Here is a 24,118-nt window from a genome sequence, read left to right as displayed (position 1 = left end):
CTTACATTAAATCATTTCATCCTTATAAACAATCCTATGAGATAGGTAATATGAGTAAATATAAGTCCCAATGTACATCTGAAAATAGACATTTACAAAAGCAACTCAGACTACAAAAATTAAGAGCTTGCCCAAGGACATACAATTCAGAGCTGACACTTATAAAGCGTTTATAAATTTTTATTGATATGTTTCATTTTTATATCACCTTAATTTCCAAATATATTCCTTCCCCTTCCCTCTGCAGGGATCCATATCTTATAACAACAATAACAACAAAAGTTTGAACTCATGTCTTCCTGGCAGTTATTTCTAAAGCTGCCTCTCATCAAAGCTCAGATATGGTAAGTGACCTGCCCATGGTCACACAGCTAAGTATAAAAAGCTAACCTCATTTTGGGGCTGGATTTCAAGGTTTCTGATATTCTGGCAAGTTGTGTTGTGTTGTGGTGTGTGTGTGTGTATGTGTGTGTGTGTGTGTGTGTGTGTGTGTGTGTGTAAACAATACTACACCTGCCATATTGATTGGCAGGGCACTGGTATTCTAGCTTTCTTACAATTGCTGTGTGGTGCCCCTCTCAACGTCATTATTATATTCATTCTATCTACAGACATTGATCTGTGTTCAGTGCCAAGGAAGTCAGCCATCTGGTCATAAGGTCAGTAAGGACCTGTCTCCAAGCAAGATCTGGTGGGGAGAGAGAGAATGGGGCTTGTATTGTATAATTTATGGCTCTAAATGAAGTAACTGTTGGAAAGATTTCCTGGCTTACCTTCAACCTTCTTTAATCTTATGGTCCTTTTCTTTCCTTCTTTCCCAGAATAAAAGCCATATATCTAGATGTGGGGTGGGATAGCAGGAGACTAAGGGAATGAACATTTATTAAATGCCTACAATGGGGTGGTCACTGTGTTAAGCCCTTAAAAATAATATCTCATTTAACCTTAGCAATTGTCTAATTGTCAAACCCTTTAACACATTCAGATTCAGACCCAGAGAAGATAATTTACTTCTCCACAAGAAGTTAGTGGTAGGATGCGAACCTAAATCTTCAGCTCCTGATCAATACTCTTCACTATCCCTTTGAGCTTGCCCTTTACTATGTAGGTTGAGAGAGTCAATGTCCTGTAATGGAGAGAAAGATGGCCTTAGAGTCAAGAAACCTGAGGTTTAAGTCTTGAGTTTGGTATATACTGGTTTTGTATAACTGTTGGCAAGTTAAGTAGCCTTCCTTGGTCTCAAGCATTTCTAAACTGTTATTCATTCATTCAATGGGAATTAAAAAAAAAAACAAAACCCTTACCTTCTGGCTTGGAATCAGTACTGTGTATTTGGTCCCAGACAGAGGAGTGGTAAGGGCTAGGCAATGGGGGCTAAGTGACTTGCCCAAGGTCACACAGCTAGGAAATATCTGAGGCAAGATTTTAGCCAGGTCCTCTTGATGTTAGACCTGGCATTCTTTCCACTGTGCCACCTAGCTGTCCCTATATTCTAATTTTTAACTTTAATTTTTACTCTCCTAATATGTTTATTTTTCCATTTTAAATGTTTATTTTTTAAAAAAATATTTTCCCACATTTACATGATTCATTTTCTTTCCCTCTTCTCTTCTCTCTCCACCTCCCAGAGCCTACAAGCAATTCTGCTGGGTTGTACACATGTTATCACTTGATACCTATTTCCATATTATTCATTTTTGCAATAGAGTATTTTTAAAAGCCTAAACCCCAAGTCAGATACCCATATATACATGCAATAAGTCATATGTTTTTCCTTCTGAGTTTCTGCTTTCACAGTTCTTTCTCTGGATGTGGTAGTGTTCTTTCTCTCAAGTCTCCCAGAATTGTCCTAGATTATTGCATTGCTACTAGTAGTAAAGTCCATTACATTGGGTAGTTCCACACTGCTTCACTTTCAGTGTACAGTGTTCTGGTTCTGATCATTTCACTCTGCATCAGTTAGCTTGGTAGTGTACCAAACTCCCTGATGTCCACCTGCATTTTTCAAGGATTCCAAATTTGAACCAAGGCTAGGACAGTGATTAGCAAGAAAATTGGGTTTCTAAACTTAACTGTCTAAGACCAGCTGAGTTTCTGAAACAAAGAATCATGATTGAGGCCATTACAGGACAAAATCAGTTAATGGTATGTAGAATCAATGAAAAAAAAGGATGTAGAATCAATCTGATCAACTAATTAGCAACTAATTAGATGTTAGGGTGGAGTGAGGGATAGTGAAGAGTTGGAAATGACCCTGAGGTTGTGAATCTGGGTGTCTGTGAGAATGGTAGCATTCTTAATGCAAATTGAAAAAATAGGTTTAAGGAGAAATAATGAGTTTTGTTTGTCTATGGGATATTTATATGTTTTACAATGTCTGTGTCATATGGAAATGCCCAAGAGACAACTGGTGGTGTCCAAGAGGACTGGATTTCAGGAGAGAAATTGGAACTACTAGATATATAAATGCAGTTTAGCTTTCTTTCTTGGGTACAATTATATCCTCAGAACTGTTTTATTTTCTAATATGTCAATCTAGTGGCTGTTTGATAACAGGTGTTCTTGTTGATGTGATCTCTAGATTTCACATAACTTCAGATTTGGACTGCCACACAAATGTAGATTTTTGTCTCTTCCAATGGAATGTAAGCTCCTTGAGGGCTATGACTGTGACACTTTTGTCTCTAGAGTGCCTGGCACATGATAGGCTTTTAATAAATGCTTATTGGTTGATTAATTGATAGGATCTGTGTGGGTAGATTGCATCAGTGGATGAAGTTTTCATACTGGGGGTTCATGAAACCAGTGAAACCCTAAAGGTTGAGGATAATAATGGTACATGGGCGATAAGCACAGATTTGTGTTGCACTCTGATTTTTACAGGCGTATTGGTATGGGGAACATGTTCACAGGTCTAGCTTCCTAAGGGCAAGACTTTATATGAACATCATCATAGGATTTAATTGCAACATCCCACAGAGGTCTAATCAATTCTCTTGTTTATAGAGGAAACAAAGAAGTAAATGATCTTGCCCACCCTCACACTGCTTAGTAAACACAGAATTAGGAGTCAAACCCAGAGTCCTCAGACTACAAATCTTAGATCTTTCTACTAGTAATAACATTTTAGAGTTTTCAAAGTGCTTAACAAACATTGTTTATTTTATTCTCACAACAACTCTGAGAGGCAAGTACTATGATTATTCCTATTTTACAGATGAGGAAACTGAGGCAGACCGTGGTTAAAGTGATTTTCCCAGGGTCACACAGCTAGTAGATGTCTGAGGCTGGATTTGAACTCAGATCTTCCTTATTCCAGGTCCAGTACTCTATCCACTGCAACACCTAATTGTACTCAACAAATATTTTTTGAATTAAATAATCAGAATAACAATATAGTTTGCATGCATATCATTATTTTACTATATGAAGAGTAGCATAAAAAGCACTAATAAGCACATGAATGATTAGAAAAGGAGCAGGCATAGCTATATTTCAAAAGTCAGATATACCATTTTGCTTCCCTTTTTAGGGGGTCCAGATGACTTGGTATAAACCTTGTACTGCCTGAAAAATAACTTGGCACAGCAAGTCTGTTTAATAATCTATGCATATACATATAGATCATATTTTAGCCAATAAATCTGAATAATTCAGATAAAACTACCAGCAGACTCATTATGCATTCTCCCTTTCCCATTGGTATAGACCTGACCTCTCAGATCCATCCTAAGCTTGACAGAATTAATTTGTCAAGCTCTCTACTGACACATGCTGTCCAAATGCCAACTATTGCTTGATTAACAAAGCTGATTATTCATTTTCTTTATGCCTATTCCCTTTTATTCCTACCATCCTTCTCTCCACACCTAACTCTACCCACTGATCTAGAGAGGCACCTGCCACCTCACTTCTGTGTTTATGTTGTTATCACTCCAAAGACATCCATCCAGGGACCAGTAGGTTGGACTGATTTGGGAAATTTATCCATTAAACTAGTGGGGGTGGGGCATGAACCAGGCAATAGTTGGACTGCTAACCCTTCATCTGGCATGATTTTAGCCACCTGGTTGAAATACCCCTCTCTCCTTCTGGAGGACCAGAAGGAACCTTCTGTCATTTGCTTACAGAACCTGTTTTCCACCTGTGGACCTATACTCTGTAGGTCTCTTTGTGGGATAAGCCTAGCATCTTTCTCCTGGCTTCAACATGGGGTGGATTTCACTTATGACCTCTCTATATACAATTGACTGAGCTAATAGCTATCTAGTTGAATAATACTGGGAAGAGAATAAAGAGTCTTTTCTTCTAGGATCAAAGATTTCCAATTCTGCTTACTAGTAAGTGTAGTTTTTGCTGACTTTCTGACATCCTTATGATTTTAATAAACAATTATAATAAACAAATTTTCAATTATATTGAAAAATCCTTGACCTATATTTGCTGATTTGAGCCTCACAACAAACACTGTGAGGGAGCTATTTTAAGTATCCTCATTTTATAGATAAGGAAACGAAGTCTCAGAGAGAATGAGGAGAGTTTGGCATGACCATCAGTAGCAAAATTGGACTGGATGGGCAGAAGTGGCTTGTGGCAACCATGAGAAATTCTGTCCAGGTTTTTTTTTTTTATAACCTATATGAATTTAACCCATTGATCAGTTTCTCCTTCTCTTTTAATATACTGAGACCTCAGGTTTTCCAACTTTAGGGCAATCTGGCAAGTATGGATTCCAGGACCCATTCTTAAAGAATCATGGACCATTGTTTCTTCTTTTTAACCAAACCTCTAGAAAGAGAGGAGGATGACCAAGATAGTAAGGGAACTGAAAAATCATGTTATATGAGGATTTCAGAATCACAGCATCTAACTTTCCTTCTACATGATTCAACCTCTACTTGTACCAAAAACAAAATTAAAAATCCTCTCAACTTGAATTGGGCATGTTTAGCTTGAAGAAAAGACTTAGGGAATCATAAGAGCAATATTCAAGGATTCAAAAGTCTTTTATATGGAAGAATCAGATTTACTCTGCTTTCCCTTAGAGGGAAGAATGAAGAGTAATAAGTGGAAATGACAGAAAGGTGATTTTTCAGCTTGATACTAGGGAAGTTAGAGCTGTCCAGAAATGAGATGAGCTTTCTTGTAGGGGTAATGAACTCCCCATCACTAGAGGTCTTCAAAGAGAGATGGCTACTTTTTGGGGTTGTTGTAAAAGGGGATTCCTATTCTGGTACTGGTTGTACTGGGTCATATTTGAGGTCACTTCCAATTCTGAGTTTCTTTGAGCCCAGGTATATTGTCACTGGGAGAGACAAAGTTAATTCACAGTATATGCAGAAGTCTTAGAAACCTCTGAAGGGACATAATTTCCATTCATTCCTTTTGTCCATTTTATTCTGAAATCGATGCGACTTGGGTTACTACCTGCTTTCCACCACCTGGCTTCCTGGATCTGTAGACTCTGGCGGTGAAAGCTTAGTCTGGAATCAATCTTTGTGTAATCAGGGGATTTCTTGAGTGTTTTTGGATCATGACTATTAAGTTTCTGTTACCCTACTGTCTCTCTCCTGTCCTGTCCTGTCCTGTCCTGTCCTGTCCTGTCCTGTCCTGTCCTGTCCTCTCCTCTCCTCTCTCTCTCCATCTCTTCCTTTTTCTCTCCCTCCTTCTTTTTCCTTTCTCTCCCCTCCTCTCCCCTTCTCCTCCTCCCCAGGGAGCATGGGTGCATTTCCAGAGGGGATACTGTCTCTCAAGTGTACCTGGTTATTTGCAGCATCAGAGGAGACTAGGAAGTGAATGGAAGGAGTTGGAGAGTTGCACAGGGTAGTAAGCTATCTGAGTCCTTGTGGTTTCTCTAAACAGGTTGGATCAAAGCGGTCTTTTTTAAAGAAATAGTGCCTCTTAAATACTAGCACAGATTGCTGGTCTTGGTTTCAGGAAACTCATGCTTAAAATGCTTATTAGGCATTTAATTGTTGTGGTAAATAGAATATTGGATTTCGACTTAGGAAGAGGGTTTAAAATTCCATTTCAGGATATTCCTAGCTGTGTGACCTTGGGCAAATCATTCAACCTCTCTCATCCTCAGATTCCTCTTCCCCCAAAATGGGGATAATAATAGCACCTACCCTTAGAGGGTTGTTGTGAGGCTAAATGAGATAATATATGTAAAGCACTTGGCAAAAAATGTACTAAATAAACATTAGCTATCATTAGTGATGCCTCAGTGTCATCTGTCAAATGGAGTAGGAATACTTGAACTAACTCCCAAGTTTGTTGTGGTTAGAATTCTTTTTATTTGGCATTTCTCTAGCTAAACCTTTACAGCATTATTTCACTTAACTCCTCTTCGTGTACTCTATGAAGGTCTGGGGACAAGAAATGTGATCTCATCAGTATATGGAGCTCTTAGTGAGGAACTCCCCAGTTAAAATAAGTTGGTACTTTCTCTGCAAGTTTTAGCTTTAGAGAGACCACCAGAGCACTAAGAGAGTCTTGCCTAGGAGGATACAACCAATATATATGGAACAAGACTTGAACAAGGTCTTCCTGGTTCCAATGACAGTTTTCTACACATTAAGTCATGTTGGTTCTCACTCCAGCACTCTGTGCCCCAGCCAAACCTTACTCTTTTATTACTTTCAGATTGTTTAGGGGAACCAAGAGACATGAATTGCCATTGCATCTCTGTGTGACCTTAGATAAATCATTTGCCTTTCTAGGCCTCAATTTCTTTCATGGCAAAATAAAGAGTGATGGATTATCAGAGGCATCAAATACAGCTTCATCTTAAAATTTCCAAGAGTCCCAACTAGATTATAATATACTTGAGAAATTTTTAACAAAATAAATAAAAATACCATACAATATAGACAATATAAATTTGTAGTGTTCTACGTCAATATGTGGCTCACAAATCCATTTATTTTTTTTAAGACCTTTCATTGTCTTTTTTTTTTAACCCTTATCTTCCATCTTAGGATCAATACTGTATTCTAAGGCAGAAGGGTGGTAAGGGCAAGGCAATGGGGGTCAAGTGACTTGCCCAGGGTCACACAGCTAGATTACATTTGAATCCAGGACCTCTCATCTCTGGGCCTGACTCAATCCATGGAGCCACCTGGCTGCCCCACCATTCTGTTTTAGTATTAATTGTAAGACAGAAAAATGGGAAGGGCTAGACAACTGGGGTTAAGTGACTTGCCCACAGTCACACAGCTAGGAAGTGTCTGAGGCCAGATTTGAACCCTTGTTCTACCTAGTCCAGGCTTGGCATTTTATCCATTGTGCTACCTAGCTATCTGAGGACCCAAACCACTGAATTAAGCGCTCTCCAAGGTCTCTATTCCAGTTCAGAGGGAACATAGGGTTTAGAGTAGTACCTAAAAAAATCATCTAGTCCAAGCTTCCATTTTGCAATTGAGGAAACTGAGGCCTAAAATGGAAAAGTGACTTGCTTGAGGTCACACAGCTAGTCAGCAGCCATGATCTTTGGGCTCCCAGAACAGTTTTCTTTTGACTCTACCAAGATGCCTCCCTCTCCATAGCATCTGGCTTCAGCAGAATCCCCAGAGCCCACTCCGAATTTCTCCTCTCCTTGCCCTCAGCTCTAGGTGGCCAGAGAGAGCCCCATCTTAGCAGGGTTGGCATTTTCAGTTGACTTCTGCAGCCTGGTGCTCATTTTTTTCCTTTTAGAACTATGGGTGAGCCACCTTCCCTCCTCCATCATCTCAGTCTTCCCTTCGCTCGCTTTGATGCTGTTGCCTGGGGACTATCAGAACGGGGAGGGGGGAGTGAGCCTAGGCTCACACCTGCCTGGCTTCCAGACTCCCTGCCCAGGACCTCCTTCCGTCTTCTGAATCTGCCAGCTGGCACGACCCCTTGGCACTCCCTGGGCTTCTCTTCTGTTACAAGCCTCCCCTGTGGAAAGCCTGCTTTTGGGTCAGTGTTAGAGCAAGTGAACACCTTGAAGCTCTGTGGGGGAACTGGTCCATCTGTCACACTCCTCTCCCCCCTTCATCTCCATTTATCCCTTGATGAGGCAGGATTTGCTACTTTTAATTGGACTTGGTGAATCTGTAGTACTTGTAGGCGCTTTGGCCGGTTTAATTCAGATAACGATTGCTCCTTTTTTCTCTCTTCCCATCTCAGCCCACTTTCCTGAACTGTGGAACCTGGGTTTGTGACCTTCTTGCCAATCCAAGTCTGGTGAGGTCCCCCAGTAACCTTTAAAGCTGGCCCTTCCTTAGTCTCCAAAATCCTCCTTTTATGTCACTCTCCAGGCTTCACCATCTCTTTTAGATACTTTCCAGGTGCAAACTCAGAACGCTTAGGGATGATCTTGGGAAAGTCATTTTAGTTTCCTCCTCCAAAATAATGGAGATAATGATATTTGCAATCCTATCTTCCAAGAGAAAAAAGAAAACTTTAAGGCATTTGAAGATAAGATGGGAGGTGAGCCTTCATCTGGGGCTTTGATTTCTTCTCTCCATGGAGGCTCTGTTCTCCTTTGGCAACTTCATTGAGAGGATTAAAGCTCTCCAGGGCATTGGGAACAACTTGGTGGATTCATATTGTTGTAAATTACTCCCCTCTCCCCTTTCTTCCTGCCTTTATGCTTGGCCTGTGTTGACTCTTAGAGACCCCAGTTGGAGTTCTGTTGCTGTTTATTTTTTTATTTTTTATTTTTTTGCAAAGTTATTGGAGTGATTTCCAATTACTTCTCCATATCATTTTACAGATGAGGAAACTGAGGCAAACAGGGTTAAGTGACTTGTCTAGGGTCACACAAGACAAGTCTCTCTAACTCCAGGCCCAGCACCCTGGGCTAGGGCTATAAAGAGCCTTACTGTAAAAACTGTCTTTCCCATTTCTTTCTTAGTAGAGTGATTTAGGGCAGAAGTTCTTAACGTGGGGTCCATACTATCTATATTTTAATATAATTCGTTTCCTTTGTAATCATATCTTTTAAGCATTTAAAAACATTATTCTGAGAAAAAGGGTCCATAGATTTCACCAGACTGACAAAGGTAGTCTCTAAAACCCAAAAAACTAAGAATCCTTTTTACCTTTTCTTAACATTTTCTTATTTATTTTTAACATAATTTTTTGAGTTCCAATTTCCCTCCTTTCAGATTCTCTATGATAAAATTTTTACATATAAAGTAATGTAAAACATATTTCCAATTAGCTATGTTGTGAAAAAAGCAAGAAAAATAAAGTAAAAAAAAGATATATATATTTCAATTTGTACTTAGTGTTCATCAGTTCTCACTTTGGAGGTGATAGCATTGTTCATGAGTCTTTCAGAACTGTATTGGATCATTGAATTGATCAGAGTAGCAAAGTCTTTCCCAGGTGATCATCATTATGATATTGCTATTGATGTATACAGTGATCTCCTAGTTCTGTTCATTTATCCCTGTATTGGTTCATATATGTCTTCTCAGGTTTTTCTGAAAGCATTGTACTCATCATGCCTGATAACACAATAGAATTTCATTACAAACATATACCACAACTTGTTCAGCCATTTCCCAACTGATGGATATTCCCACCCAAAGAGCTACTATAAATATTTTTGTACAAATAGGCTCTTTCCCCTTTTTTTTTCCTTTGAGGCACGGATTTCTGGGTCTGCAAAGTTTTATGACCCTTTGGATATAACTCCAAATTGTTTTTCGAATGGTTGGACCATCACACATTACACAATTCTGCCAAGAGTGCTTTAATGTCCCTATTTTCCCACATCTCCAACATTTGTTATTTTCCTTTTCTGTCATGTTAGCTAATCTCATAGGAGTGAGGTGGTAATTTAGAGTTGTTTTAATTTGAATTTCTCTAATTTATAGTGATAGAGCATTTTTTTCATGTGACTATAAATGGCTTCTATTTCTTTTTCTGAAAACTGCTCATTCATATCCTTTGACCATTTATCAATTAGGAAATGGTTCTTATTTTTATAAATTTGACTCAATTCTTTATGTAAGTGAAAAATGAAGCCCTTTTTCCCCCCAGAGAAACTTGTTATAAAATTTTTTGATATTACATCATTGTCTGTGGTACCTTTTGGTTTCCTAGATTATTTCTATTAATTAGGTCTATTTTTGCTTTTGCTTTGTCTGAAATCATGATTGCTACTTTTTTACTTTAGCTGAAGCATTTTGCTCCATTTTGCTCCAGCTTCTTATTTTCACTCTGTGTGTGTCTTTCTGTTTCAAGTGGATTCTGGTTTCTAGTCCATTCTGATATCTACTTCAGTTTTATGGGTGAGTTCAAGGGTAAGAATCCTTGATCTGGAGAGAGTTGAAATTAAAGGCTTTAGAGCAGCATTTAGTCTTTATGGGAGTGGCTGCCCCTCTCTAGAACAGTCAATAATATGTCCCAGTGAAGACAACTCCTTAGTTCAGGTGATAGCAGCTTCTGACATAATGGTGGAGTTATGAGTTTCTTCTGGCAATCAGTTAAACATTTATTGCCTACTATGTGCCAGGTCAAGCACTGAGGATACCAAGAAAGGCAAAATACAGTGTCTGTTCTCAAGGAGTTCACATTCTGATGGGGAGATAAGGTGAAAACAATTATATTCAAACAAGCTATAGCTATAACTTGTTTTATACAGGATAAATTGGAGGGAAGGCAGTAGAATTAAGGACAAATGGGGAAAGGATTCCTTGCCTTCTGGAAAGAAGGTGGATTTTACCTGGGTCTTAAATGGATCTAGGGGAGTCATGAGGCAGAGGTGAGAAGGGAGAGTATTCTAGGTATAGTAAATACTTAATGTTTGTTGTTTGATTTCTTGACCCATTCATGGAGAGATATCAGCAAGGACCCATTGCAGTTTTACCTTCTCTTAACCCCATGGCCTCAGGAGAGGGGAATCTCATTCCCCAGGATAGAAAAAGGAAGTTATTTCTTGAACAATGTCAAGTTCCTGGAGAGTTTATGGACCCAGGGAAGACAGTTCTAAAGACAGGGAAGAAGGAGTAAACCAGTAAGAGATTATTGAAGGTCATTGGATTTCTGATGTACCTTGGAACAAAGAACTTGGACTGAGGTTGCCAATTGTATTCTCCCTCTCAAGGACTGAGGTACATTACAAAACATCAACTCTCACCAATTTTCCCTCTTTATGTCTGTCCAACAGCTTTGTGTCTGTTATATACTCTTATCTTCTTATCTAAACTGTTTCTTTTATCCAGATTTTGCTTCATATTAAAAAAAGAAAATCCAAACAACCTACCACCATCCATACTTGTATTGTGTATCTGTGTACTTAATCTGTGCCAAGAAAGTGGGAATGCTTCTCTTTTTACTGGGCAGAACCATTGGCAATCTAGGTAAAAAAGGTGTTCTTCAGGACTCAGGGATCATTGAGCTAGCTAGGGAGGCTAGGCATTGGACCTGGATTTGGAGGTTTTGTCTTGTAGTAGAGTCCAAATCTGTTCATGAAGGGTACTAATAGGTGAGGGACTTAACAAACATGAACTTGAATGGACTTTTTCCATTTAAAATGTAGACTGCTTGAACTTTACCCATCTTGTTAGATGTACCCACCTTACATACTGCAAACTCACAAGAGGAAACTCTAGTTGAAGAGTGATTTTATGACCTGTTATTATCCACTCATAGTGGTTACTTTTTTTGTTATTATCCACTACATAGTGGTAACAAATTGGTTACAAGGGCCTAATAACAAATTAAAAACTTCTTCTAAATTGGTATAATAAGTAATCACTATAGGAAGCTTGTGCTCCAGAAACATAGTGATCATCTGAACTAATCACTTGTTGGTGTCTGCCAAAGTCTCCATTTAGCTTCCTCCTTCTGGATAGAGACAGTCAAAAATATCAGCATTAGGGAGTCATGAGGGTCAAGGAGGAGAGTGCTGGACAGCCAGTTTTCATTTCTCCAGGGTTCTACCCAGTCCCTGACTTGATCTGAAGGAGGCAGACTTGTGGATAACTCAGTAAATTGGAGTCACTACCCCAATTTGGGGTCTCTATCCAGGTAAAGTCAAAGAGTCCAATTGCTCCTGGACTTTTGTAATGGATTGTGGTGATCTAAACATTGGTACTTTGATCCAGATCATGGTTGGAATAATTTGATTTCTCCCCATTCACAGTATCTCTCCATACTTCAATAGGTGATGGACCCTGTATTTTATTTAAGATGATCTCCTACCCTTTCCCTCTCATATAGGCTACTTTCCAATCTAGAGGTCTCTGCTACCATGGCCTTATCCAGGTTGGCCAACAGAATGCCATCAGTGTTGTGGTGAATATCAGTGCCCTCAGGGAGAGAGACCTTTTTTAGGTCTTTGCTCAATAGAGCATAGCACTACAGGGTAGAATTCATGTACCCCCAAGAGATGGTGATGGTTTACTGAACTCTTTCACAGATGAATTCAAATCCTCTTGGCTACTCTCAGGCAGAGGAAAAGAGAAAAAGGCATAAATCCACACCAATCATCCAGGGCCTGGGCTACCTGTTCTATCACACATATGAGGTTAGGAATGATCACAGTAATTGGTATGATGATTCTGTTCAGCATCTTGTAGTCTACTGTAATTGCTAGATGCCATCCACCTTCCTCATTGGCCACACAGGGTTATTGTAAGGAGAGATGTGGTGGCAAAGTACTTGAGTATCCTTTATCTTCATGACTAGGGAAATAATAGATGTCATATCTCCTGGGACTTTGTGTTTAGTGCCAATTATGGAGGATTAATTAAACAGCTCCAAGGGTTTCCATTTAGCCTAATGTACAATAACAGGCATATCGGTTGATAAAAGTGCTTATATAGCCACTGACTCCCAAGAGTGCATGATGTACTTGGGTGACTTGGAACTGCCAACCCAGAGTTTCTTATAGGAAGAGGAATCGTCATCCTCTATGCATCTACTAGGGTAGAAGATATTGTACTTTATTCTGCTATCCCCAGGGTGCCCCAAGTCCCTTTTTGCATGGACAGTTGCTATACTGATTTATTGAAATTTCACTAGTTGGAATGTGTGTACACATATGAGTGCAGGTGCACAGGCATGTATCTAATTGCTCCTGACACTGATGGATCATTGGACCTAGGAGACCATGGTAGAGTAATGTAAAGTCAGTCCATTAAGTCCATCTTCTTTTTTTTTTTCTCTAAACTCTTAAACTTCTGTCCTTTGGTTCCAAGGCAGAAGAACAGTAAAGACTAGGAAATGGGGGTCAAGTGACTTTCCCAGGGTCATACAGCTAGGAAGTGTTTGAGGACAAATTTGAACCTAGGATTTCCCACCTCTAGGCCTGACTCTCAATCCACTGAGCCACCTAGCTGCCTGCTACATCCATCTTCTTGGGAATTTCATCTCCTGTCTTGATGATGCTCCTGTGGAAAACTATTGCAAAGGGAACTCACATTTGCTAGGCAGGTATGTGCAACTCCTGATGTTAGCCAACTGAAAATGGAGAGAGTCCAGTTCCCATTTGAAGACACTAACCTATTTAACGGACTTTGCAAATATAAATCCTCTGTGAGATTTCCCAAACTAATGGAACTTGGCAGCTGAGAGGAGCTATATCCATCGTCCCAAATGGACTATGACCTTCCCAACCATCATTCTAGTGACCTATCAGTGTCTTGTCTGGACATATCCTACAGTCTTCACCATTCCTTGTTAGTCAAAGCCCACATAACTCTCTTGCTCTCAAATTAGAAGTAACCTCTCTAGTGGTGGTGATAGAATATACTCAAGATTTTTTTCACTACTGGGGAAAAGTTCCTATTTTTCTCCTCATTTTTCTCTTATTGTCTTCCCCGAGAGTCCTGATTTCAGCAGTACTATTGCATTTTTTAAAATGAGAACTCCAGGTTGGAGACAATACGTGATGCCCAGAGGTGGTTAGTATCTGTCCCCATCGGTATTACAACTTTTATTTGTGTTATTACTAAGTTCATAAATCGTTCCTCCAGCTTTAAGGTATAATCATTAAAGACCAAATGCACATTCACATCCATTTCCAATTACTGAATACACATTGACCATCTATTTTTAGTTTCCTTAGACTGGCAATCCAGTTTTTCTAGGATCATTAACAACAGGCAGGGAATGAATACCAAAGGATATCTTTATCCCCCTTGTCAACTTTCTTGAAAATTCAGGGGATTAATCCAGCTGTGCCAATGAAGGTGCTTTCCTGATCCCACTGAGGCAATTTGCCAAGTGTGACTCAAAGTATCAATCTCCTATATTAGGCTACCCAATCACCTGGAGCTCCTTTCTTTTTGTATCACTCTTTTCCTATTTTAGTCACAAAACTATTTCATATCAATCTTATGGTTTTAAAAAAATATTCAAGACCATGTAAATCAGACTAGGGATTAGAATGAAATGGGACACTTATAAATCACATAACATTTAATGAAATCAGTTTATTCAGCAGTAGCATGGAAAAGATACTCAGCAAGAATACAGTGTTACTTCACTTGAATGCAAATCAATTCAATCTCACTCCCCTAATTCCTTACCATGTCATAACTTGTCAGAAGCACATCCTTACCCCTCTTCCACATAACTAAAAATTCTTTTAGTTAATGCATAAGACACTTCAATCATGTAAAGGTGGGAGCCTCTTTCTTAAAAAACAAAAAACAATGTTCTCCAGTGTGGCCAACTGTTTTGAAAATGAAAGCTTTGAGCAATCATACCTGCCAAAACAAGGTATTTTAATTTTACAATGGATTATATATAATTGAAAAGATTTCACAAAAATTAGTATAGTTAGAATTAGAAGAGAAACAGTAAACTAAAAAAAAATCAAGCCTAGAGATTGGAGGTCCTGGGTTCAAATATGACCTCAGACACTTCCCAGCTGTTTGACCCTCAGCAAGTCACTTGATGCCCATTGCCTAGCCCTTACCACTCTTCTGCCTTGGAGCCAATACACACAGTATTGACTCCAAGATGGAAGGTAAGGGTTTAAAAAAAAAAAACCTTGCAGCAAATTTATTTGATAGAGGTTTTGCTACAAGAGCCATTACCCAATAGATAAATGATCAAAGAACTTGAAAAATTAGTTCTCAAAAGAAAATAGGTGAACTATAGATAACTATATAATATTACCTAAATTACTAATATCAATGGAAATGAAAATAAAAATAACTCTGATTTTCCATCTTGAATCCAGCAAAGATGATAAAAATGGAAAATAACAATAATGTGTGTGAGGGAATATTCAAGGAAAGGCATACTTAGGCATTGTTGATGGAACTTTGAATTAATCAAACCATTCTGGAAAACAATTACAAATTATACACAAAAATTACTAAACTGCACATAACTTTTGACCCAGAGATACCACTACTAGATCTATATACCCTAAAGAGATCAAAGAAAACAGGAAAAGAACCAACTGTTTTAAAAGGTATCTATGACTGCTATTTTTGTTACAGCAAAGAATTAGAAACTAAGTGAATTCCCTCTAACTGGGGAATGACTAAACAAATTACAGTATATGAATGAAATGAAATGTTGTTGTGCCATCAGAAATGATAAAGAGGATGGATTCAGAGAAACCTGGGAAAGTTTCTAGTGCAGAGTGTAGTGACAGAATGAAGAGAATAATTTATATAGTTACTACAGTAATGTAAAAGAAAATAACTTTGAAAGATTAAGAAGTCTGGTCAATGCAATGACTACAGAAGGATGATAATGATTCATGCTTCCCACCTCATGGCAGAGAGGTCAGGTGTTAGAGACATATTTTCTTAAAAAAATTTTTTAAACCCATACCTCTGCCTTAGAACTGATATTGGTTCCAAGGCAGAAGAATGCTAAAAGCTTGACATTTGAAGATGTGACTTGCCCAGGCTTACACAGCTAGGAAGTGACTAGGTAAGATTTGAACCCAAGACATCCCATCTTTAGGCCTGACTCTTTATCCAACGGAACCACCTAAATACATCTAGACATTCATTTTCAGACAGAACCAATGTATATCTTTATTTTGCTTGATTTTACTTTTTTTTTATTACAAAGCAGAACTTATTTTGGGATGAGGGAGAAAATATTGTGAGGGATTGTTGGGATAGTAATAGTGAAGCAAAAAGGAAAGAAAAGAGCATCATTAAAACAAGAAAAATACTCCAAAGCGAGTATAAGATATTCAGAAGGAGACACAGACACGCAGGGTAGTGTTGGTACTATTGTTTTAAGTGTCATATATACTTTAGCAAAAGAAGTTGTATGTATTAGTGATTTAGTTTCATATACAATCCTCTTTTTCTATTCTTTGTAAATATCATGTTTGTTAAGTTCATAATAAATATATATATATATATATATATTAAATAAAAGAATTTATACAACAGGGTAGTTTCCAGGATTTAAGAGTTGAAAGAGACTTCTGATATAGTTCAATTGCCTCATTTTACAAATTGGTATGATGTGGACTTAGAAAGTAGAATGACTTGGACAAATTCATGCTTCTAAATAGTAGCTGAGGTCTAAGGAGCCAAATTTCCCAGCTCGTAACTCAGTGTTCTTTCCTTTATGCTGACATATGATTTATATGCTGAAGCGAGATCATATTAACATATTGATTGTTAGCGGTCAATTACAGCACAATGATTGGGGTAGCTAAATGACTCAGTGGATAAATCACCAGACTTGGAGAGGGGGGTTTCCTGGGTTCAAATCTGGTCTCATACTTCCTAGCTGTGTGTCCCTGAGCAAATCACAGTCCCAATTGCTTTGCTGTTATTGTTCTTCTGCTTTGGAACTAGATACCAAATACCCATTCTAACAGAAGGTAAGTTTTTTTTTTTTAAAGAATTATAGCATGATGGATTCTATAATTCCTAAACGTTTTAGGTCTCTTCAGTTACTTTAATCCGACTTTGGATATGGCTGTGTGCCATTGGCTTGGAGGTCCCTCTTATGACTTTGGCTATCTGTGGGCTAGGTTTTTCTGGAATGGGCTCATGAACTACGGAACAAGAGCTTTCTTGGGATTGTGACTGCCTTTCTAATGACCTTTTCTTCTCCCTACAGTACTGGATCAATGAGTACACCTCTACTCTGGGCATTGGTGTGTTCCATTCAGGCATCGAGATTTATGGCCGAGGTAGATACTCCTATACAGTTCTCTGGGGGGTGCTCATTTAATTTGGGGCTTAATGTGGGATTTTGTGCCTTAGCCTGTGAGGAGAAGGTATGGCAAAAAATCGGTGAGTAAACACACAGGTTATTGGGAAATGCAGAGGATAAGGGCCAGAAGAAATTATAGGTCTGTGTTTTCTGTGTTTTCTGTGACACTTCTGGAAATTTTTGTCCTATGAAATAAAACTGATATGCAGGGAGCGGGCATGGGGGAGTTTTAATAGGGGTTCTTTTTTTGTGGGCTCTGACCAGGTCAGATACAAGGGCATTTCTTTGATGGATTGAGACAGTTGCCCCAAAGTCTGGGAAAATTTCGATGATGCAAAACTACTGGACTGATTAAACAGTGACTCAGACCATCATGCCTTCTGGAAAAGTGATCAAAGGGCAAGTCCCTTAGAGACCACTAGGCAGATGATAGGATCATGTATTTAGAAGCAGTAGAGACTTTTAGTGGTCATTTTGTACAGCTCCAGCTCCCTCATTTTACCCATTTTCCTGCAAAAAATCTCCAATACAATTTTTGTTTAGAAAGTATTATGGTACTTCAAACAGAGAAGAAATAAAAACCTTATTAAAAAAGTCATGATAGTCTCAAGAACTCAAACTCTTAAGTAGCTGGGGCAATATTAAATTCTGACCATTCAATGAGTTGAAAATTAAGAATTCCTACTAAATAAATGATTGCAAGAAGATTTGATTACATCATGTGTATAGTTAAGTGTATAACTGTGCTGTTTTGGTTTTTAAATAAAAGTTTCTTTTACAAGGAAGGAAATAAAATTTAGTAAGGTTATATACTGTATTAATGGGAAATCTTTAAAGAAGGGTTAGCTATGGTTTGTTAAAAGGAGGTAAAAAAATAAGCTGCATACTGAAACTCTGATATGTAGCATCTCAAATTTATAAGAGCACTACCCATTTGAGATGAAGAAATGCTCATATAAATCACACCTCAAGCTGTTCCATTTCCAATGAAGTTAAGAGAGTTTAAGTGACATACACGAAGTCTTACAAAAATAAGTGGCAGAGCTGGGAAACCAGGTGGCACTTTGAGGGGGTTTCACTCTGCCCTCTTGTCCTTCCTTATACTTCCAGTAGTAGAGAGATGGGTAAGGAGAAGTTCATGAGGAACCTTTGCCATTTTAGGGGAGAACTTTGAGTTAGACATGAGTTTTAGATTCAGAATTATTAATAGATTAGGCTATTTCTGGTGAGAGAGAAGTGGTTATATGTGAGTGTTCTGGGCAGGAAAATCCCTGTGGGAGAGTAGATTCTGCCCATAGGAAGATCAAAATAATTAGAATTACCCTAATAGTATAGAATGGACCCTAGCCTCCTCCTGGGAAAGATAAAAATCTCTGTAAGCAAAGGCCTCATATTTCTTTCCCATTGATAATGTCCATTGTCTTCGCTGGATTGGATATATATTAGGGAGGTGGGTTTTACTATAACTGGAAAAGAGAACAAGGGAAAACTCTGGAAGAGAGGAAGATAGGAACTGGTGCCCTCTACTTAGGCAGGAATATGGTAGGGTCTGGGTTCAAGTTTGGGTACTGCCCAATCATAGCAGCTATTGGGATTAAGAAGAATGATGGGGAGCAGGAAGCTTATGATGAGAGAGTCAGGAAGGTTGTGAAGGATGTGGGATTACTGGGGAGAGAAAGAGATAGAATAAGAAAATTCAAAAGGCAAAGGCACAGACAGACTGCTGTCAAGATGATGTGGGATGAGAGAAACCTAGTGATGGTTATATCTCTGAGGCATCTTCCTTGATTTACCTGACCTTCATGATCTCTTCCTCCCTTGTCTAGAATTTGCCTATGGGGGACATCCTTATCCTTTTAGTGGGATCTTTGAGATTACACCTGGAAGTGCAGTGGAGCTCGGAGAAACTTTTAAATTCAAGTAAGGACCATTCTTCCCTCATCTGTTCCTGAAATTCCTTTCCTAATCATCCTTTCAAGTAAACTCCTTCTTATTGGGATTGTGAGTCCCCTTCCTCAACTGACTTAAGCTTAACAGTCTATCCCAAGGGGCTTCTTCAATAGAGAAGGATATAAATATGATTCAGAGATGCTGAGGTGGCAAGCTGGAGACATGATGGTGGTGGGGGGAGAAGTGCAATGACATATACTTAGTGTAAGAAAAGAAAGGAAAGAAGGAATCAGTCTTGACCCATGTCCTCAAATTATAGATCTAGATCTAGATCTATCTATCTATCTATCTATCTATCTATCTATCTATCTATCTATCTATCTATCTATCTATCTATCTATCATGTCACCCAATATTCTAAGTCATTCAGTATTCTCAGATATTCTTCTAAAATAGAAACTAGGAGGATCTCAGTTGTCCAAAATTTGAATATGTTTTGCTAAAAAAAAATTGGTTTTTTGGCCTTTCATTATTGTTGACTCAATAATGGTATATCTTGGGAGATTATATGAGGAAACAGGTCAAAGCTCTAGTCCCCATTCTATTGCACTTCTCAGGACAAACATGAGGTTTCCTCAAATTTTATTGTGCTTTTGCTTCAATCACTCACTCTTTCCCCACAAGTCCCAAGTATATTACTGTAGCTCCCAAGTTCTGCCTTTATATTTGCCAGTACTGATTCTCACTCTCCATCCTCACAAGAACATATTTCTAGAATTCTCTCACCCCAAAAAGAATTCCTTATAAATTTCCATATTCTCAGCACCTAGAACCATAAACTATGGCTTTCAATTTTATAGTTTTTTTATAATTTTAAAAGCCATTTCACAAATATGGTCTTATTTAATCCTCATAACCACATAGGTCATTAAGTTGTGCATGTATTATTATTATTTCCATTTTATAGAGGAAGAAAATAAGGTTTGGAGAGGTCATGCCCACCCAAGTTTCCAAGGATAGTGAATGATGAAATTAAGATCCCAATGGGCACTAATCAGTATTCACCACCCCTGAAACTATTTATTTGTGCTTCTAGAAGGCTCTTAATAAATACTTGTTAATTGATTTTAAATACTCTATTTATCTTTCTCCCAAATGCAAGTACTTTTTTATTCCTCTTAGACATTCCCATAAAATTGGAGAAGAGGAGAAAGAAATCACAAGGGGTGGAGCTACTTCTTTTGTTCTCTCTTGGACACAATGTCTAGGACTTTGTGTGTGTGTGTGTGTGTGTGTGTGTGTGTGTGTGTGTGTGTGTTTCTGAATATATTGGAGGATCCATAACCTCCCAAGTTGGGATATATAAATTTAAAGTTTTAGAAACTGGCTTGCTGTATTAACAGAATGAACATTCTCTACCACACTAGAAGAACTCTTTCGGTGAAACAAAGTCTATTCTTCCCTCTTGCTTCTCAAGACTCTTGGTCAATAGGTTTTTCCCTACTGTCCACAAGAGTTGGTTGTACACAGCTTAGAGGCCTTCTCTCACCTTAGTATTTCCTGCCACAGAGAAGCCATAGCCTTGGGCACCACTGATTTCACAGAAGAGGATGTGGACAAGATTTTGGAGGAGTTGGGAAAGGAGTACAAAGGCAATGCCTACCACCTCATGCACAAGAACTGCAACCACTTCTCAGATGCCCTGGCAGAGGTGAGCATCAGCAGGGACTTTGGGTTCATTCATTCATTTCATTCTTGGCCTAGGAGGGGAGTCAGGAGACCAGCCCTGCCACTAATTGTGTGACCACATTTGAGTCACAACTCCTCTCTGGGTCTCATTTATAAAATTGTAATGGGGTTTTGGTACATGCTTGGACCCCCTAAGATGGCATCACCAACCTTAAGTGATCTAGACCTATATTGGTCCTCCAGTATAAAATTAAAGGGGGTAGACTATATGGATCAGATTCAGCATGGTATAGAGAAAGAGTTCTTAACTTGGGGTCCATGAACCTGTTAAATTTTTTTTTGATGATAACTTTCTTTCAATATAATTGGCTTTAATCTTTTAAAAAATTTTATATAAAGACATTATTCTGAGAAGAGATCCTCAGGCTTCACTGGACTTGTAATGGATTTGTAATTTCTCTCTTCTCCACAACTGCCAAAAGGAACCAGGAAACATGAGAGGCTAAGAACCTCTGGCAAGGGAAAATGGACCCACCAATCTTTGCATCAGGAAGCTCTGGGCTCAATCCTGAACTCTGAAATATACTAGTTGTATGACTTTGGTCAAGTCACTTACCCTCTTAATGACTTTGGGAACTTTCTCAGTGGCAGATTAATTGCTGATCTTCATTGGATAGATAGTTTCCACACACACAAGTTCTATACACCAATAATTTTCAAACTGTGGTCTGGAGACCCTTGGGAGTCCCCCAGATCCTTTTAGGAGAGTGAGGTCAAAACTATATGGTGGGGGCATCTGGGTAGCTCAGTGGATTGAGAGCCAGGCCTAGAGACAGAGATTCTAGGTTCAAATCTGGCCTCAGACACTTCCCAGCTGTGTAACCCTGGGCAAGTCACTTAACCCCCATTTGCCTAACCCTTACTGCTCTTCTGCCTGGAACCAATACACAGTGTTGATTCCAAGACAGAAGGTAAGGGTTTTAAAAAGACCAATTACATGGTAAATATAGATAAATCCCCCACAAATGAAAGCTCATGGATGGGGATCCTCAATCATTTTTAAGAGTATAAAAGGGCCTTGAGACCAAAACAATTGAGAATTGCTGCTTTAGATTAATAAAATGATAGATCAAGGGGGGGGGAAATCTAATGATCAATTGCAGCTATAATAATGATTATTGAACAGTTACCATGTTCAGGCACAGTAGAAGTTTAGAGCCTGACTTCAGATCTCTAGGCATTGTCCTAGGTACCATGGGGACTAATTAATTTTCCATTATTCAATTCAATCAATTCAATTCAGTTAGTACTAATACCATGGTACTCATTCAAATGAAGAGAAACAACTAAAATACACAGTTAACACATGAAGCAATTAAAGAAAAATTTAATGTACTGTAGAAACAGATGAACAGTAATGTACTGGAGACTGGATTGTGGGGATGGGCCTTTGACCCACTTCCAGTGGCACGTGTATTTCAGCTGTCCTTCATTTCCATTACCTGTTTTCTCTGGCATAAAGGAAATATAGGATTATTACGGGTAAAGGGAGTAACAGGAGCTTTTTATTGCTAAAGCTGGGAAGTTTGAAAGGACAAGGTCTGGTAGGAGCCAGAGGAGTAATCTTTTGAGTTAGATTCAGGTCTCTTTCTTGGCAGCAGTTTCCCTCTTGTCACAGCTCCACAGCACACATAAAATTAAACCCTGTCCTTCGTGAGCTTTGCTCTTGTGACCACATTGCTCCTCTGGGTTGACATCTTGGTTCATCTAAGGCTGCTGTTCTCAAGGGTGTTCTCCTTAACATCTGCTGGTCCATGCTACTCTTCCGTGTGTCCCACAGGCCAATCCAAAATGCAAACCATTGGGAAATGTACTGCTGATGCTATTTTTCAAGCCTACTTTTTTCATTGAATATTTTGACTCCATAATGTAAAATGTGTTGATGTAAAGAGTTAGCGTTTGTGGGAAAAAGAGACTGACCTTTCTCTTTAGATGTCAGAGTCCCTCTAGAACTGATCTTAGTCTGCTGTTGAATGATGAAGCCATAGCAGAGAGTGGTCCCTTAGTGGAGTAGAAGAGGAAGATTGAACTGGGCTCTTTGAGCCTAGAATTAGTTTTTATTGTTATATTTTTAGGTCCTCATTCAGGAACAGAAGACCTCATTCCAATCAGCTTTGAGTATTTGATCTCTTTTTAGAAGCTGCTCGTGTTTGAGCTTCATCTGAGGTGTTGTTTTTTAAAAAAATAATTATCTACTTCTATTGAATTATGAACTCAATTGGACTATTTTGTGCTTAATGGATCCATCAGGGTGTCCTGTTTTTTCCAGGGACCTATTGGGGAAATTTGGGGTGCCCTTTGTGTTTTGGAGACCCAGAGTAATAGTCATTCAGTATTGTTTAGGTCTTTTACCTGAGAGTGAGACTTCTGGTTAACCCTAAGTCCCTAGTCCCCTAGGGAAGAATCAATATATTCTAGGAATTCATTAGAGATGAGAGTTTTCTCTGAAAGAGGAGACTTAGTTTTTTCTTTTCCTTTTCTGTATTTTCCACAAATGTTAGTTTGCTTTATTCTGGTTTTCATTTTTTTTTTCAGTTACTAGGGATTGGACAGGCCCTTATAATGGTGATAGGGAACCTTTTAGAGACAGAGTGCCAGGCTCTGCTCCCACCTGACTCCCCAGACCAAGTGCTGTGCTAATCCCTCCCACCTTACCCCTTAGCCCCAACTTTATCCCAGATAGGGGAGAGAGAAAGCACTCCCAATGGGCTGCTGGGCAGAGGGGTAGGTTATGTGAAAAAAAAATGTCATCAGGCATGGTGGACAGGAGGAAGGGAGCAACTCTGCCCGAGTCCCTCTGCCTTTCTAGTAACAAACTCAGAGAGGTGGTATGTGCCCATAGAGAGCACTCTGGGTGCCATCTTTGGCACCCTGCCATAGGTTCACCATCACTGCCTTATAAGTATTAGGTAGATTCTAATCAATCAGAAGCTTTGTAAAATGCCACTTGTTGAATTTGGGAAACCTTGTACTTGGAAATGATTTTAATTCTCAGGTCCACCAGTAACAAACTTTGCAAAAGACCATTAATTTTGAAAATGTCTAACAACTGTGCTGAATAGACTATTTAGGAACTTTTTTGTATGCCATTAAGGGGACCATTAAGAACTTGACCTACTAGAGTTTTATGGGACTTTTTAGGGCAAGGCACAGGAGGAAGCACTACAAAGGACAATACTTGATTTCCTCCTCCCCTACCACTTCTCAGTTTTCAGAAAACTTTTGAGAAGTTTTCTTCTCAAGTAAGGATGTGGACAAATGTTCCAATTGCATCCCAGTGCCTCCATGTTCTTTTCTGCCCTTCATTTCTCAAGGATTGTAATATAGCTTCCAACCTCATCAGCTG

General features: G+C 38.9%; 1 protein-coding gene across 2 annotated transcripts in view; it reads left to right on the top strand.

The window, feature by feature from the left end:
- LOC103093231 (deubiquitinase DESI2-like) overlaps positions 1–24,118 on the top strand; it is a 92,299-nt gene that overhangs the window by 57,793 nt on the left and 10,388 nt on the right. For both annotated transcript variants that reach the window (XM_007472919.3, XM_007472920.3), the window contains exons 2-4: positions 17,038–17,110; positions 18,960–19,053; positions 20,593–20,734. In XM_007472919.3, coding sequence (XP_007472981.1) covers positions 17,038–17,110; positions 18,960–19,053; positions 20,593–20,734 — 309 coding nt within the window. The remainder of the gene's footprint in view (positions 1–17,037; positions 17,111–18,959; positions 19,054–20,592; positions 20,735–24,118) is intronic.

The sequence above is a fragment of the Monodelphis domestica genome, chromosome 1, assembly GCF_027887165.1.
Source record: "Monodelphis domestica isolate mMonDom1 chromosome 1, mMonDom1.pri, whole genome shotgun sequence".
In the NCBI taxonomy this organism is placed as follows: domain Eukaryota; kingdom Metazoa; phylum Chordata; class Mammalia; order Didelphimorphia; family Didelphidae; genus Monodelphis; species Monodelphis domestica.
Note: the sequence above shows the minus strand (reverse complement) of the source record. Positions and strands in the feature narration are given on the sequence as shown.